This window comes from Crocodylus porosus, unplaced genomic scaffold (assembly GCF_001723895.1).
Source record: "Crocodylus porosus isolate Cpor-Errol unplaced genomic scaffold, CroPor_comp1, whole genome shotgun sequence".
NCBI lineage: Eukaryota > Metazoa > Chordata > Crocodylia > Crocodylidae > Crocodylus > Crocodylus porosus.
The window spans coordinates 34762817-34781184 of record NW_017728917.1 but is presented as its reverse complement, the minus strand read 5'-3'; the positions used below and the strand labels follow the sequence as shown (position 1 = coordinate 34781184).

The following is an 18368-nucleotide window of genomic DNA, read 5'->3' as shown; positions in this document are numbered from 1 at the left end:
CCTCTGAATTGTCTGAAATGAACTTTGCAGGCATCCAGCTTGTTCTGTCATTCTGTTTGATCTTGCAAGAGCAGGAGAATTGGGAATGGGAGACCTCCAGGTGCTAACTCCATTTTTGTCATCATCAGTGAATGTAGTAACCCCATGTTACCTGCCCAGAATTCCTCCTGCAGTTTCATTTGGATTTGCTATTTTATTATCTTTGTCCTGAACAATTCAATTGATATGTTCTTGACCAGTTGTTATAAATTTAATATTTTATGAAAGGTGTGTGTGTGTGTGTGTGTATAAAATATATAAAACCTTGCTTTGGAATCCATGAAGCTTGTTAAATACTTATGGTATTTACTTGAATTATAAGGGGTTACTTAAAATCAGTCTAATTAGCTTATGTCTACAAATTGTCATTAGAGTACAAAAAAACCAAAAGGAAAAAAATATTGGCTACTTCTGTGCTGTAATACTTTTTCTCTGCTTCACAACCAACTGGCTTTTATTTATAGTGGACAATGCTGGGTGAGGACTTACCCTGCTCCCTATTTCTGTTTATTTTTGCTCTTTCAATAAAGCATAGCTAACACATTGTTGTGATTTTAGTGTTGAATAGTCTCTTTCTAACCAGTGCAGTACAGGGAGGATGGGAAATTAATCCATAGATGAAAAATGGCCATAATCCTTAGACAGGATTTGATGTATGCAAAAGCTGAATTGTTGTATTGTATGTTTTTCCAATGTTGCTCATAGGAAGAGGGAAAGGAATTCCTTTACAATGAGAACACAGCTAAGCAGACCAATAACATCATGGACAAATGGATTATTTCCTTCATGCAGTCACTCATTCAGTTCTTCAAGGCTGAAATGGCAGGTATGTACTTCCTTTTTACTTTTTTCATTTGACTGGGCTTGCAGTGAACAGTATACTTCAGAGATTGTCAGGTAAAACTGCAAAAAAGAAATGGGAGAAAACTCTTAACGAGTAGATATGAGAAAATGCACAGGTATAGAATACTAATTTCATGAGTGTATGTACAGTTCTAATCATTATAAGAACTTAGTTCTGATGTATACAACAAGTTTCCACCTTGGACAAGTTCTTCCTAAGTTAAGTCTACAAAGTCACCAGGTTTATTAGCCGAGTAAAATTGTCCAACATTCTGTTAGAGTATACTCTATATCTTTTCATAGGATAGTAGGGCTGAAAGATGCATCACAAGATCATGTAGTCAACCTGCTCAATGCAGGATCATCCCTGACTATATCATTCCAGCCAAGTGTTTGTCCAGTAGGGGTGTACAAAATGGGCCATCTTTGATTCAGATTTGGATTCGGCCTGGATCGGGGGCAGTGATTCAATGTGTTGATTTGGATCACTATCCCTGATTTGGCTGAATCCAAATCTGAAGATTTGGTGCTGCTTCAGAGAATCAGTGATTCAGCCATAGACACAGCTTTAAATGTTTTTTCTATATATCTAAAGGTACTAGGCACAGCTCATGTATGTTGCGATGCTGGGGCAGATGGAGTGTCCCACAGGAGCACAGGGGGGCCTCCCACGTGTTCAGCCACAAACGCGGAAGTGGGCCGGAAGTACTTCTGGTCCATTTATGGGTCTGCTGGGGAGCACACTGGGGGGCCCCCACACACCTGCAGCTGAATGATCAGCTGTGGGTGGAACCCGGGTGCCCCCCCCAGGAGGCACCAGTCATTGAGCCTAAGGTTTATGGGGGGGCCCTCCTCACATGACGGGACTGGAAGTGTTTCTGGTCCACTTCCGGGTCTACTGCCAAGCACACTGGGGACTCCCTCGTGCTCCTGTGGGACACTCCATGTACTCCAGCATCTTGGCATTCACGAGTCACCTGGTACCTTGAGGTATGTAGAAAAAACATTTAAAGCTGTGTCTATGTCCGAATCGTCAAATCTTTCCGAATCTCTCCGAATTGATTCAGAGGGTTTGATTCTGAGAGATTAAAGGGTCTCCTGATTCGATTCGGATTCTGAGATTCAGCCACCAAATCAGGCCAAATCTCTGCTGAATTGAATCGGGGACTGAAGCTTTGCACAGCTCTACTGTCCAGCCTGCAGTTTCCAGGGAGAGATGCCACAACTTCTTGAGGTAGGCTGCTCCAGTGCTCAAATAACTTCATAATGAGAACATTCTTTCTAATCTTCAACCTAAATTTCCCCTCCTACAGGTTGAACAGATATTGTTCATAGTCCTGTCCCCTATGCCCACAAAGAAAAGCCTATTCCTATTCTCTCTTTAGTTGCCTTTCAGGTTTTTGAAGACTTTATCAAATTCTGCCTTGGTCTTCTCTTCTCCAAAATGCATAACCCTAGTTCTTTCAGCTTTTCCTCATAAGTCTTGCTTCCCAGGCCTCTAATAATTTTTGTTACTCTGCTGGATTCTCTCTCCAATCTGTCAACATCCTTCTTCAAGTGTAGGACCCAAACCAGGACACAGTACTTCAGGTGAGGCCTTACCAGTGCTGAACAGGGCAGAATCACTTCCCTTGATTTGCAAGTGACACTCTTGTTAATACAAAACAGTATAGTGTTTGAAACAAGAACATCCTATGGCATGCTTAAGAAACCTAAAAAGTTATCACCAAATAATTGAAAAGGATGTTTGACAAGGTTGGCTCTATCATCATATCACTTGCAACAAAATGAAACAAAGACAACTAACATACTGTAGGATGGCTGGAAAAACAAAATATTTTTTATTTATTCAAGAAGGTTTTGTAAAAGCCCAGGCACAAATTGAAAATAGGTATTTGAGGAGTGGCACAAATTTGGCTTAGAGGAGATCAAATATGTGCTAAACTGTCTGTGTACTAAAAATCAAATGTGAGCCTCTGAGAGGCTTTTGTTTGTTTCAGTGACTGCTTTTGAGTTTTCTCTCCTGTGACAGAATGTAGACTGTCAGTATGATCACTTGAATGTGTTTCTTTTTTTTTCTGGGGCAGTTGCAGAACTGTATTCCCTTTCCATGACAGACAGTTTGTCATAGCCATGTTGAAACAGTCTAACTTGTTGGAGACAAAGTTATGAAATTATATGGCCAACATGTGAGTGGGCTTCAGAGCATTTGGAGAACGTCACATTTTTTAAAAAGATAATGCATATCAAGGATGGGTGCCATGCCACAGTGGTAGCTGGGTCTTGACATCCACCCGTGTACCCACCTCTGACCAGAACCAAAGAATTCCAGCCCACAACCTGAAAAAGTGGATAACTGCAGCAGTAAAGACTCAGCTCTGAAACAATGGAAGTTAAGGGCACAATCAGAAAGCTTGGAAGTTAGAGTCCTGTAGGGGAAAATTTACAGCATTCCCTATGTTGTATAGCTGGCTTATTTTGTTAGTATCAAATTGTGGGTAGGAGGTAATCCTTACTACTTCCATTAATTTCCTGAGCTTCTAAAATGGAGACTTCAGATCAAATTTTAACATTCTTGTATCTAAGATTTGGGCACTTACCACTTCAGTGAATGAAATATTGAATCTCTAGCATATGACACTTGATTTAAAGAAGAAAGGGGAGTTGAAATGAAACTGGAGAATATAAGAAACAATTCTTTACGTTTTCAGTGAGCTTAAATTCCATATTCAGATAATTTACCATGTTTGCTACTTTCACAGAACCTATATACAGCATCCATTAGATGGTTTTACAAAGCAGTGATGGTTTCTTACACTGTTTCAACCAGAGAGAATTGGTTTATTGGTGTGGGTTTTTCTTCCATCCCCCACCCCTCCCCCCGGCCCAAGTTATCTCAAAACAAGACTCCTTTATAAGGGTTACAAGATGAAATTCTGAACTATGAAAAGTTTGTGAAATTTTATTTCCGGTCATGTAAGACTGTCTTGCTGCAAATTTCATAATTATTGTTGCCAAGTTTTTCTTATCTTGCATCATCATTAGATACCTTACTTATTGAGAGAGTACTGGGATTGCTATTATGACATAAAAGACATTTATATGGATCTTTCTTTTTTGGTTGACATATTGCTCCATGTAATTTCTTCTTTAAATTGAAATATCAAGTGCAGTTGTTTGGGGTTTTTTTGGGGGGGGGGCGAATTTGGAATTACTTTCTCTTTTAGTTGTTACCAGTTTGTGAGATGTGTTTTATGTCTCTTATGGGAAATATGCACAATTCAATAGCTATATGTTTATTAAACTACATTACAAAATTTAGAGCACTCAATTAAAGAAGCTCCTTGTATTCTGAAGTTGTATATACATTGGTATTCTTTCTTTTTAAAGTGCATTTGAACTAATTTTTCTGTGAGTATTTCTTGTAGACTGAACACGACTGACCCCCCCCAGTTGGATTTTAGTGTTTGTGAGGACCTTTTCATTGACTGTGTGTGCCTTTGAGTTTTACTGCACATAAGTTATTTTTAGCTTTTGTTAGTTATTCAATGAAAAAAATATACTATTTTCATCAATACCTTTTCCATTTTCAGTTTACTGTACTATTTAGTTGAATTATACAGGAAACTGTCAGTGAATTGGAGCAAAAGCTTTATTAAAGTTAAATAACGATGAAAATTAAAACGGTATAACGCTTGGTTAATTACAACTTTGGTTCTTTTACAATATTTTTTGATTTTACAATATTTAGCTTTGTTTTGTCTGGTGCTACCAAATCATAACAGACCAACAGTCCATTTTCTCTACTATCCTTCATGCTTCAGATTTTAAAAAAAATCAAGCATGAAGCTAAGATAACATACCTCTCTGCAGTATTATACCATGGACAGCAATTTATTTCTGACATGGAGCTATAGACTTCTGTAAGCCTTGAAGCATGACATTTAATAATCCTTATAATTTTATAATACAGTCTAAGTGCAGATTCTAGTAATGCTAATGGATCTAATCCAGTTCTTATCTCACTAAGGTATTTGCTTCTGTAGCATTCTGAGTAGTAAGTTGCCAAGACTTTTAATGGAAATTGTGGTATTTTTTTTAATGAAGATTGTAATGCAGCAGGAAAATATTCTCTACACTTAAAATCCTTTTCCTTCTAGCCTACAGACTATACACTGTAGTCCCTCGGCTGGTGAAGTTTGTTGATATACTGACCAATTGGTATGTTAGAATGAATCGCAGAAGGTTAAAGGTAGGCTGTCTACTTACAGCAAAGCTATAGCCCAAAATAGTTTAAATCCATTAAACTCCTAAACCCTTACAAGATATCTATAGCATGTTTTATGAAATTACATAGTTGCTGGCTGTAATTGCTACCTAATATGCTATCCTCTTTTTTATCTATATATATTTGTTTTTCATAGGAAAACTAAAATGAACAGTACCTGGGACATAGTTTTATTTTGGATGGGACTAAACTATAAATCTTGGGAAGTTAACTTACTAGGTGGGCATGTAAAATATGAGAATGTGGTTAATGATTTAAGACAGATGTTAAGTTTTCTGATCCCTTTCTTCAACTCTGTGAATACTTTCAATAGGGTGAAAGTGGAACTGATGACTGCATTATGGCTTTGGAAACCTTGTTTAATGTTCTGTATGCAATGTGCAAACTTATGGTAAGAGACTTATCATTGTTAATTATTTAAAGTATTTAAACTTAATTCTTTTGAAAACCTTGCTGCACACTTCTCATTGTTATAGCTCTCAGAAACTGATAGACCAGATACCGAAAAAAGGAAAACAGGTATAGAAATTCATCATTACGTTCAGTAGTACTGTATTTCCTCTGCTGTTGTTTACTTGTATTAAGCATTGAGTTTGTTTTTTGTTTTTAAAAAGCATATGTTGGCAAAGATATTCAAACTTACCTGAATCCAAGACAACTTTGAATTTTAGACAACTATCCAATAATTTGATTCTGTATATGGAAAATGTATAAACTTTGTTTAATTATTTATTACTAGATCTTCCATATGCTCTTTGTCTAGGAGGGATTGGAGCTGGAGTTGTGCCTGATTGTAAGTGTCAAGGGATAGAGGGAGTTTGAAGGGGTAGGCAGTAGGGCTGTGCAAAGCTTTGGTCGCTGATTTGATTCAGTGGAGATTTGGCCTGATTCAGCGGCCGATTCACAGCATCTGAATTGAATCGGGAGACACTTTAATCGCTCCGAATCAAATTGGAAGCCTCTGAATCAATTTGGAGAGATTCAGAAAGATTCAATGATTTGGACATAGACACAGCTTTAAATGTTTTTTCTACATATCTCAAGGTACCAGGCAGCTCGTGAGGCAGATGGAGCGTCCCACAGGAGCACGAGAGGGTCCCCCGCATGCTCAGTTGTGGACCTGGAAGTGGACCAGAAGCATGTTCAGGTCTGCCAGGGAGTGTGCAGAGGAGCCCCTGGCCCCCAACTGGTGCCTCCTGGGTCTGGGGGGGCACCTGGAGTCCCCCTGCAGCTGATCGCTCAGCTGGGGGTGCACGGGGTGGGTCCCCCATGCGCTCAGTAGCAGACCCAGAAGTGGACCAGAAGTACTTCTGGTCCACTTCTGGGTTCACTGCCAAGCATGTGGGGGGGGCCCTCCACACTCCTGTGGGACACTCCATCCACCCCAGCATCGCAGCATTCATGAGCCATGCCTGGTACCTCAAGGTATGTAGAAAAAACATTTAAAGCTGTGTCTATGTCCGAATTGCTGGTTCTCTGAATCAGCATTGAATTTTCAGATTTGGATTTGGCTGAATCAAATTGGGACAGTGATCTGAATCAATTAATTAAATCACTGTCCCCGATTCAGGCCCAATCTGAATCGAATACGGCTCGTTTCGCACACTCCTAGTAGGCAGCTGTTGCAGTTCTGACTCTGGCCCCAATTTCCACCCTGTACTTTAATACAAGACGAGGGGCTCCCCCCTTTTTTTGGATGGGGAAAGGACCCTCACCTTGGATTTGAGTAGATAGGGTATATAGAGACACTGCAGTTATCCTTTAGCTACCCCAGAACAATGGATTAAGTCCAAGAGGAAGGTGATCAGCTTCACTTATTCATGAGTGTCTGTTTCTTAATTTATGTTGTACTTCATGGTTCAGAATGTAATGTAAATAGTGTGCTTTTGCAGAGCTAACAGAAATCTCAAGGCAAACCCTTATAATGCAAGGATTCCTGATGTAATAATACTGCAACAGGAATATTGTGTGCTATGATAATGAAAGTTAAATTGGTTGTGGATACATAGTATACTATTAAGTCATTAGCATATTAATGAAACACATAATATTTCAGGCACCTTATACTCCATTTATTACTGAAATGCTGTACCAGAATCTGAAGACCCTTATTGATCCTGCCTCTGTTCAAGAAAAGAACACTGAGAGCATTCACTACCTCATGCTTCCTCAAGTGAGGTAAGAAACAGCCTCTATTAATTACGATGACTGTGCTTTCTCACTTGTTTAGGTGTTTAAGTGAGATCTTAATTGTCTGCTAGAACATATGTAGCATACTTTTCTGTAATGGTCCCTTCTGCACACAAAGTTATTTTGTAAATATGCTAGGTTTTTAATACTTCCCTATGTTCTTTAAGAGTCAAAATATGTAAACAAAGACTTTTATGAATACCTCTGATTAATAAAAGCCCCTTTGGTGAACTAAAATAGTTTCATTTAACAATTAGTATACCAGTCATTCCTGAGGAATTCTAACCTCACAAGACTTGACTAGTTTCTGGAGATTTTGGATTAGCCTTCATATAGTACTTTGAGGAGGAAAGGGGTAGAGCTCACATTTGCTGTTCTCTCTATAATTAGAAATACTAGGGTTGTACAGCTAGATGGGGCCAGAAGAGAGCACAAGGTAAATGAAAGGGTGCCACGGAGGTACAAAGTTTAACCATGTGTTCTGTTTTTGTTTTATACATTCAGAAAGTACACTTAACTAGATGTCTGCCTGCTACAGACCCAAAAGAACTGGTAGGCTCTGGAGCCTACTGTTGTAAGAATACTTGAATTTGTATGGCCATAAGCATTCCTTAGCAAAGTTTTTTTGTGCTAAATCTGAAGCTAAAGAGATTCTCTCCTGCAGGCCCTGTATCAGTTGTCAGCACAGATTAAAAGTCCAATTTCTGCAAATGGAACAAAGCAAAATGCCTCTTTTATAAGAGGTTATCTAGTCAGAAAGAACTCCTCTGACAAGGATCCTGCCATTAAGTTCACTTTGATTCTGGTATGGTCCAAGCGTAGCAGTGGGGTCATCTTAAAGTGAGGAAATGCTATTTCTTTTGATATTGTGGCTCAGTTTAATAACCTAGTAAGACTGCAGAAACACCATTGGTCCCTTACTTGTTGATTTTGGGCAGGGTAGAACTTACATTTTAACATGGTTCTTTCTTTTTATGGTATCCCTTCAGGGTTCCCTAGTCAGGTAAGAGAGATGAAAAGTGTTCCTTTTGATGGCTTCACAATAAAAGAAAGTATTGTTATGAGAAATCTGAGATTGATTTAGTTACATTCTGGATTTTCAGGACTGATGACATGTTGCTCATGTATGCTTTAGATTAGAATTTGAAACTGTTAAGTTGCTATTATGAATGCTGTTAAACTGGCAGTATGTCTGAAGTATGGAAGGGATGTTACTTACAGAAAGACTGTTCAACTTCTGAGCAGCTGAGCTCTGTGTGCTGACCAGACTCCCCAGGCCATGCTGCCCCAGGAGGCAGGGGTGGAAAGTTGAAGCCAGAGAAGGAACAAGGGAACTGAAGGCTTTGGCAGCAGCAGAAAGAGCAGTGCAGGGGAGAAGCAGCTGGGCAGGAACTTGTAGGCCACAAGTTAACCATTCATGGGCTGCCAGTTAGACATCCTGATGTATAGGAATTTAACTAGATTTGTACAATTGATTGGGTTTATTGTTCCTTTAAACTAACCAAATAAAAATGGATCAGATTTAAAAAATAAATTACTCTTCAGGTTGTGTCCAAATGTCACTGGCTGTAAAACTGGCTGCTTGGTCTTTGTTCTGCTTAACTATTAATTTAAAACTTCTTGAAGACCTTCTAAGAGAGACAGATTTTTAAGAGCTCAAAACTTCAAAATAGGCAACAACATCAGTCCAACAATTCCAAGACTAATGGATTAAGTTGTAGTTAAACTTTATTCTTGTACCATAGGCTTTGTTACTCTCTCAACTACATATTTTTTATCTCACAAATTTTTCCTTTTAGTGATGCAGTTGGCAACCTCACACCTACAGTAAGGTTTTTACTTTGTTCGCAACTGTTTCTGATGCAATTTTGCATCAAAACAATAATGACTGTCTGGCTTGATAACTTGTAGCCTTCAAGGAAATTTACCTGAATTTAGGTACTCAACAGAATCCACCACCCTCATTCCCAAGGAACAGATAATTATTGTTTCATTCTGATATGAGCTTTGACTGAAAAACAAGCAACCTGGAAATTAAGTTTTCAAAGCGATGAAGACTGACTATTTTGCCTTGATCATTAGGTTTGAAGTGCAAAGGCTTCCTGAAATATATAACTAAAGCTATCTGCTCTCCCTCTAATATCATTCAGACAATCACCTGAGAGTGCTCCTCTGTCTACATTGGCCAAATGGGCAATCTCAGTGTAAAAAAAAAAAAATGAATGAACACCAATTTGACATTAATTCTAGAAACACACAAAAACCCATGGTATTACACTTTAACCTCCCTGCACATTCCATCATTTGTTTTCTTAACAAAAATTTGCATACCAACTTGCATGTGAAATTGTGGAGCAACAAATTATCCACAGAAGAGACTGTCTCAACAGATACTACAGCATAGTCTCAGAACAGACTCTGGATTCTTATCCCAGTATCTGGACTAGCTATTAACTCCTGTTGTTTACCCCTATAGCCCTATGTATATCAGTATGTTAACTGCCTTTTTTTATTCCTCTGAATCTCTTCAACACACTTTGACTGTGTCAGCAATGGGTCCTCCTCTGTCCCTTTCTTTTGCATTTACCATATTTTCTTGCATACCATATGTCTCCAAATAAAATGAACACCTTGCTTTTGAAAAGCAGAATGTAGAATTTTTTTTCCCTGGAGTTATGGTTGACTGTGACAGTAAGTCCTCCTGGAAACAGATTTTCCAGGAGGGATGGCATCCCAAGAGGCAGTGTGGATGAAGCAACAGGAACTTTGTGGTTTGGACAGAACAGCAACAAAGCTAGGCTCTAGTGCCTTGCAAGGGCAGTAGCAAGACTTAGTACTTTACCATAAATTGTTCACTGTATAAATTTTCAGACCACAACTCTCATCAATATACTATAGACTGCAGGGAGCAGCTTGCACACTCTCAGCCAGTTCAGTTGCTAATCAGCCAAAAGCTACTGCCTCACAAGTGGTCATGAGAGGGTTAATACCGTATTCTGTCCCTGCTGTTTGCATCCACAGGAGAAGTAGCAGCCGTGAGTCAGTGTCATCTTGTTCTTTTGCCCTCCTTCTATTCCAGTGAAGAAAAACCAGTGTCCTAAGATGTGTACCCTGATTTTTGGAGAGCTTATTTTGGAGGGGCTAGGGGGAAGCATGAGATGGGGAGGTATGCTTGGTATGTGAGTAAATATGGTAAAATCCTTTCACTAACACCTGCCCCCTTTTTTTTCCCCCAAGTCCATCTATAGTATCTGATGAAATAGGTTGTTGCCTATGAAACTCATATCACTCTGAACCAGCTAGTCTCTAAGTTGCCACCCTGACCTACTTTCTCTATAACCAAGGTGAAATCCAGCTAGTTGACTTTGAGAGAGATTAATGAAATCTCTAAAGTTGATGACTCTTTCCTTTTTGCATTACAGGAAAGAGACTATAATATGGTTTCCTGGATGTAATTTTTGAGAGGTAATAGGTAAATGCTGCTTAAGACATATAAAAGGAAAAGCAATTTAATGTTTTTCTTTTTACTCTAGGGAAGATCTGATTGACAAAAAAATTGAAAATGCCATTTCCTGTTTGCAGTCCATTATTGAGCTTGGCCGTGTAATACGAGACAGGAAAACCATTCCAGTAAAGGTTGGATATCTTGCATCTCTATTCCATAAGTATTTATTGGCTTTATACTTTCTGAAGAAGGTGGGGTTGGGGAGCATAAATAAATGCATCTGTTCTAACAAGCAGTATTATCAAGGAAAGATTTAAGATGATCAGATAATACTCTCTGCCCCTTTATTTTCTCCTTCAGACTGAAAATACGTTCAATTTTGTTTCAGTATCCTTTGAAAGAAGTAGTGGTTATCCATCAGGATCCAGGGGCTCTGGAAAGCATTAGGTCATTGGAGAAATATATACTTGAGGTAAGAGTAAGATCAAAAAACACATTACTGGAATTTTATCATGGAAGTTGGATATAAAGAAACTCTCTTACTCTTCTACCGAACTATAAGCTAGAATATTAATACTTTACTTCACTAAATTTCAGTAAGATACAGTTCTCAGTAATGTCAGCAGAAACTAAAGGTAGTGTATGACCAAAAAAACTACCAATAACGTGAATAAGAGTTCCTTTCTCTCAAAATTGACCAATATAATTTCAGAGTACTTGAGAAATATGCTGTTTCTTTATTTAATCGGTAGAAGGAATGTTTTCTGAATGAGATGCATTAAATTGGTAAGCACTGTAAGAGTACATTGTGGCAAAATTTCACACATGAAATTGTAAGAGTAGTTAATTTTTCTCACATAAAGTGCATTTAAATGCCATGATCAGATTGTGTGTTGAAAGATAAGTCAGTTGGGGCATTCCAACTGAAATGTAAAAGCAGGAAACAGTTTGATATGTTCCAGGAATTCTCAGAGCTGGAAGTGTTTTTCCCATGTTTTGTTATTAAAAAAATAAGAACAGTGAAACAGGTAAGGTCTTACAGTCTATAGAACTCCCTCCAGTTATTTTTTGCATCCCCTGCTATGTCTGGCTGAAGTACTCTGTCTTTAATCTGAGTCCATTAGCAAGTCGGGGAGACTTGGGGGGGCAGGATGCAGGTATGGCAGCGCTCGGAGCAGGGGGCAGAAGTTGGAAAGCTCTGTTTTGAGTAAAAAAAAATGACAGAAAAAAAGTAAGTCTATCTTGAGATATAGTTCTAGGTTTGAAATGGTCCGGAATAGCTTTCTAATTCAGTTTTACAAAGCAGATAGCCAGTTACTGCAAGCCTTTTAGAAAGCCCAAAGAACTTGTGGTTAAGTTTTACAGCTAGATATAGTGTATTCTTCTATTAAGTCCAGTACATAAGAACAACAGTTAAAAATGGCAACAAGATGAATATCGCAGAGAATAAGCTAACTGTTGTCTTGATGATATGTTGTTACACTGGCAGAAGATTACTCCTGTTATTTGTTGGCACATCTAGACAGTGCCCAAGATTTGGGGTTTTCTGTAATTCCTCTTGTGCCTCAGCTCTTTTTCTGTCATGTATTCTAGTAATACTGGCTTAGAAACTTGTTCTTAAGTCTATATTTTCTTTGGTGAATTTCTACAGGAGCTTAATGTGCGGCAAGTTACACTGTCTACTGATAAAGATAAGTATGGAATCCGGCTGAGAGCAGAACCAGATCACATGGTGCTCGGAAAGCGTCTGAAAGGTGCCTTTAAGCCTCTAATGGCTGCTATCAAGGAGCTGAAGAGTGAGCAGCTGGAGAAATTTCAAAAGACAGGTGTGTGGAAAAGCAGGTTACTGACTAATGGCAGAGAGGCTCATCTAAAGAAGAGGAGTCAAAAGGATTTCAGGATTCTCGTGGTACAGACACTCCCCAGAGTAAAATACATGGTAGTAAAGGTGAACCATTACAGAGGGTGCAGACAGAAGTAACTTTTGAAGCCAACATATCCAAGCAACAGATCCTATGCGCAGCCCCTGTGGTGTCTCTCCAGCTGGAACACTTCAAAATAACAGTGGCTGCGTGGAGCTGTGGCCAGCCAGGGCATGCTACAGGAGGCTGCAGTAACTTGTGACACCACTCTTCCCTTCTGCTGCAGGGCAGTTGATTGGAGAATCTTGGTGAGGGGTTGAAGCTGGAGAACCACTGCTAGTGCCAGGCTTTCCAGCCCCAGTTTCCCAAACCTCTCCTCTCCCCATCTCACCAAAGCAGAGTTAGATGGCATTGGGGATGGAAATTTGGTACCAGTTGCAGTAGGGTTTGTTGAGTGCCACAGTGACCAGGATCAGGGAATGGCACCCAGGGGCTGGACAGTCTCCTCCTGTAGATGGAGGGGAGAACAGAGAACTGGAGTTCTGGGGGGACCTGTGGTTCTCCTGCCCTTATGCACACACAAGAAATGAAATGCTTCAATAGTGCCTCATTTAAGAGGTACTATTCTGGAATGTTTCAGCTACTTTTGGAAAACTATAATAGGCATTTATGTTTGTATAGGTGGCATTTTAAAGAGTTTCAAAGGCATTTCAAATGCCACATGTTACTTTTGTCCACAGTCTGAGTAAATCACTTAAATCCTGGTAAAGTGATCCATGGAGAGATTGTAGTAACATTAACTTGGATATCTTAAAGATGTGTTTTGTATCTGTACCTCTAACCAATTTCATTTGGAGTAGTTGCTTCTACAGTGAAAATAGGCAGTTAGTAGCTCCCCTTTCATCTCCCTGGCAAAGTGCTATTGCAGGTAGCTACTTCAAGAGAGCCTGGTTGTTATATCTGCTTGGTACTCTAGTGTTATCTTCCTCTAGAATAAAAACTGAGAAAAGCTCCCCTGGGGTAAATACTTTGCATCTTCACCCTTTGGCTGTTCAAGCTATAGTTCTTAGTTTAAATATATACTAGTCATTTGAAACTACAGGAGATTTTAAGGCACTGCAACCAATCAACATTTCTAGCAAATTTATGAATTCTCCATATATATGAGGATAGACGGGAGGCTGTGAGCTGATTCTGAATTTGTTGGTTTTATACTTTGCTAAATTTATAATACTTCCATGTTCCCTAACAATGTTGGACAGCATGTACTAGATGTAAACTGCTATAAGGTTTGGGTATCACCTTGTTGTTGCTGCTAAAAGAAACATGACAGGGTGTGAGCTCCACATTTTTGAAGGTTGATACTAATACATACTTTGTGCAAGAGTTGGGTTTAGGATGCATATTGCCATGACTTTGAAATGCCTTGTTCACCAGCAAGCTAGTATTGTGGTTGGTGTGAGCAAGGGGATGGGCTTGCCTAAGCAGAAAGACTAGGCCTGCCATATCACAGCAATACAGGAGCCAGCGGCACAGAATCAACAAACAGGGGAGTTTGGGGAGTTTGCCCACCTTCTTTCTCTGGGAGCTTGCTAAGTGGAAGCAGGTGAAGGAGGAAGAGGGAATTTTTTTCTAGGACATAGTAGCATAAGAAGAAGAAAGTTAGCAGGAAAAATTATAGGATTGAAGGGAGATGTTGCAGTGCCAAAGCCTGTGCTACTGCCAGTCCTTTCTCTGCCTGCAGCTGTGCAGGGTCTGTCTATGCATGCCCCCTGATTGTGAAGGCTTACACCCAGGTTATAGCCTGACTTTGAAGTGACTGCAATCTGCATGTTCTTGCCAGGGGCATGCTTTTGGGGGAGTGCTTGTGGTGTAAGAGATGCTTCTTGCTGGATTCTCTCAGGAATCAGGTACGGGAGCTGCAGAAGAAGGTGAATAGCTCTGGAACATCTGTAACCCAATGCACAAAGTTCCCTCCAGCATCATGGGAGAGGGACAGCCAGAGAAAGCAATGGAAGACTGACCTTTGTGCAGCATGGAAGCTGGCATCTTGTTACTTGTGGAAATGAACAGCACTTCTTCCTGACCTGCAGCTGTCCAGCTAGAGAACGGGTAGGAAGCCTTTACACTGGATGAGAAGGAGCCATGTCCAGTGGCAAGGAAGGCCAAACCATGCACCCCAAAGGGAGGGAGGATCAAGACCATCGCTACCAAATAGAAGCAATGGGTGATGGTGGTTGGCGATTCTCTCCCGTGAGGTGTGGACGCATACACCTTTTGGCTCAGAAGTTCTGCTGCCTGCCAGAAACCAGTATCCAAGATGTCACAGAAAGGTTGTCCAGATTCATCTGGTCCTCTGGCTACTACTCCTTACTGCCCTAGAAGAGCTTGAGTAGATCAACAGTGACTATATGGCTGTAGGCGTAAAGGTGAAAGGGATGGGGGCCCAGGTGCTGTTCTCCTTGATCTATCTGTCAAGGTAAAGGCCCAGCAAGACACAGATGCATCCTAGAGATCAACACATGGCTGTGTAGATAGTATTATCAGCAGGGCTTTGGCTCTTTTGACCATGGGATTGTGTTCCAGGAAGATGGACTGTTGGGAGAGTATGGGATCCACCTGATGGAGAGAGGGAAGAATGTCTTTATGTACAAAATCTAGTGAGGAGGGCTTTAACTAGGTTCCTTGGGGGATGGAGACAAAAACCCAGAGGTAAGTAAGGAGCCTGAAGATGGATAAAACTTAGTAAGGGGAAGCAATAATGGAAGCCTTGGTAATGTTCTCAGGTAGAGAATAGGACAGTTAGGTGCTTGTGTTGAGGATAACTTCTTGATTCACATAGTAGAGAGGCCAATGAAGTGGGAAGTTTTTCTTGACTTATAGGGAGGAATTGATGGAGAAAGTGCAGGTTGAAGGTAAACTGGATGACAGTGACCATGAAATGATAGAGTTCAAGGTCCTAAGGGGAGGAGGGAAGGAGGGCACCAGAATAAGGACCCTGAACTTGAGAAAAGCAGACTTCAACAAACTCTGGTAGGCAGGATCCCTTGGGAGGCAAGTCTGAAGGAGAAAGGAGTCCAGGAGAGCTGGGTGTATTTTAAGGAGGACCTCTTAAGGGGACAGGAGCAAGCTATATTAATGAGGTGGAAGAATGGGGAATGCAATAGGAGACCAGCCTGGCTGGATAGCCATCTCTTCAAGGAGTTGAAACTTGAAAAGGAATGCTGTAAAAAGTGGAAACTTGATTATAGTGGTAGGGAAGAACATGAAAGTATTGCACAGGCATGCCAAGGCATAATTTGAGATGCAGCTGATAAGGGATGTAAAAGGCAATAAAAAGGAATTCTATGGGTATATCAAAAGTAATAGAGGACCGGAGGTTCCATAGGTCCCTTAAGTAATGCAAAAATCTATCTAGTCATAAACGATGCAGACAAGGCTGAAGTATTTAATGCCTTTTACTTCAGTTTTCATAAATAGGGAGCAGCTACCAGATGATGAGTGCCATTGGCAGCAGAACTAGGAGAGGAGACAAACAGCTTAAAGTAATGGCAGAGCAGGTTAGTGATTACTTGGGGGGCTAGATGCTTTCATCTTGGTAGGACCAGATGAGATGTACTTGAGGAAAGAAGAAACTGACAAAGGTAATTTCAGAGCCAGTGAGAACTCATGGAATTTTGGGTGAGATTCTGGACGACTGGAAAAGGGCAAACAGTGCCCATGTTCAAGAACGTGAAGGAGGAGGATCTGGGGAACTACAGACCAGTCAACCTGACCTCTATACCTGGAAATAACATGGTGCATGTCCTCAGGGAATCTATTGTGAAGCACCTCAAGAAGAACAAGGTGATCAGAAGCACCAAGAGCAAGTCATGCCTGACTTCCTTCTAAGGTGACGGGCCCTTTGGATGAGGAGAGAGCAGTGGACCTTGGTATATCATAAGTTTAATAGATTTCTGGGGTTGGAAAGGACCTTGTAGATCATTGAGTCTGACTCCCTGCTCTAGGCAGGAAAGAGCGCTGGGGTTAAATAACCCCGTCTAGGTGCCTGTCTAATCTTTTCTTGAACACCTCCAAGGTAGGGGAAAGCACCACCTCCCTTGGAAGCCCATTCCATATTTTGGCAACCTTCACTGTAAAGAATTTCTTCCTGATAGCCAATCTAAATCTACTCTCCTTAAGTTTACGGCCATTATTTCTAGTAACCCTAGGGGTGTCCTAATAAATGGAGTATCCCCTATTCCCTGCTGACCCCCTATGATGAGTCTGTAGATGGCCACAAGATCACCTCTCATTCTTCTGTTGCAGAGGCTGAAGAGATTCAGGTCCCTCAGTCTGTTTTCATAGGATCTTACCTGCAGGCCCTCAACCATATGAATAGCCCTTCTCTGAACCCTCTCAAGGTTATCCGCATCCCTCTTGAAGTGTGGCCCCCAAAACTGGACGCACTACTCCAGCTGCAGCCTAACCAATGCTGCACAGGGCGGAAATATCACCTTCCTAGACCTGCTCGTGATGCACCTACTAATGCAAGAAAGAGTGTGGTCAGCCTTACTTATTACCTTGTCACATTGGCAACTCATGTTCATTTTTGTGTTGACCAAGACTCCAAGATCCCTTTCCCCTGCCATGGTACTCAGAACAGTACTTCCCAGTCTATAGGTGTATTGGAGATTTTCTCCCCAGGTGCAGCACCTTGCACTTATCCTTGTTAAATTGCATCCTATTCCGAACTACCCACTTCCCCAGTCTATCTGAATCCACCTGGATTCACTCCCTGCCCTCCATTGTGTTTACTGTACCCATAGATTGGTGTCATCTGCAAATTTGGACAGAGTGCTTTCAACCCTCTCATTCACTGATCATTCATCAATCACTGATGAAGATATTGAACAGCACTGGTCCAAGGACAGAGCCCTGGAGAACACCACTGTCCACATCTCTCCAGGGAGAAACTGCCCCTTCCACTATCACTCTGGGTGCATCCCATAAGCCAGTTTTTCAACCACCTCATTGTGGAAAAAATCCACATCACAGCTACTCAGTTTGCTTGTAAGAATTGGGTTCAACACTGTGTTGAAAGCCTTTTTAAAGTCCAAGTAGATAGCATCCATCTCCACCCCTGCATCTAAGCACTTTGTGACCTGGTCATAAAAAGAGACCAGGTTAGTTGGGCAGGATGTGCCTGCTATAAACCCATGCTGGTTTCCCCTTATCATTGTGTTACCTGCTGGCCCCCCACAAATGTGATCCTTTATGATTTTTTCTAAGATCTTGCCAAGAATAGAGGTAAGGCTAACTGGCCTATAATTCCCTGGGTCCTCCTTCCTCCCCTTCTTGAAAATACAGACCACATTGGCCCTTTTCCAGTCTTCTAGGACCTGTCCTGAGTGCCACAAGCACTCGAACACTTGCACTGACACCAGCCAATTCCTTTAGTATCCTTGGGTGAAGATAATCAGGGCCTGCCAACTTAGCGGACCTACTGTGGCTAAAAAGGAAAGCCTACAAAGGATGGAGGACGGGATTCACCTCCAAGGAGGATTACTCCGCGTTGGACCCCTGCTAAACCAGATGGGGCAACTGACAACTGACGCCCAGGAAAAAGCGAACCTATTAAATAGGTACTTTGTGTCAGTCTTTCATCAGTCACACGGGATGCCCATGCCTGCTATGGGACAGGGAAATCTGGGTGAGGGGG

General features: G+C 40.9%; 1 protein-coding gene across 1 annotated transcript in view; it reads left to right on the top strand.

Annotated features, from left to right (window-relative positions):
* IARS (isoleucyl-tRNA synthetase) overlaps positions 1–18368 on the top strand; it is a 213973-nt gene that overhangs the window by 145838 nt on the left and 49767 nt on the right. The window contains exons 21-27 of the mRNA XM_019537053.1: positions 745–865; positions 5043–5134; positions 5484–5561; positions 7227–7348; positions 10894–10996; positions 11194–11277; positions 12457–12631. Coding sequence (XP_019392598.1) covers positions 745–865; positions 5043–5134; positions 5484–5561; positions 7227–7348; positions 10894–10996; positions 11194–11277; positions 12457–12631 — 775 coding nt within the window. The remainder of the gene's footprint in view (positions 1–744; positions 866–5042; positions 5135–5483; positions 5562–7226; positions 7349–10893; positions 10997–11193; positions 11278–12456; positions 12632–18368) is intronic.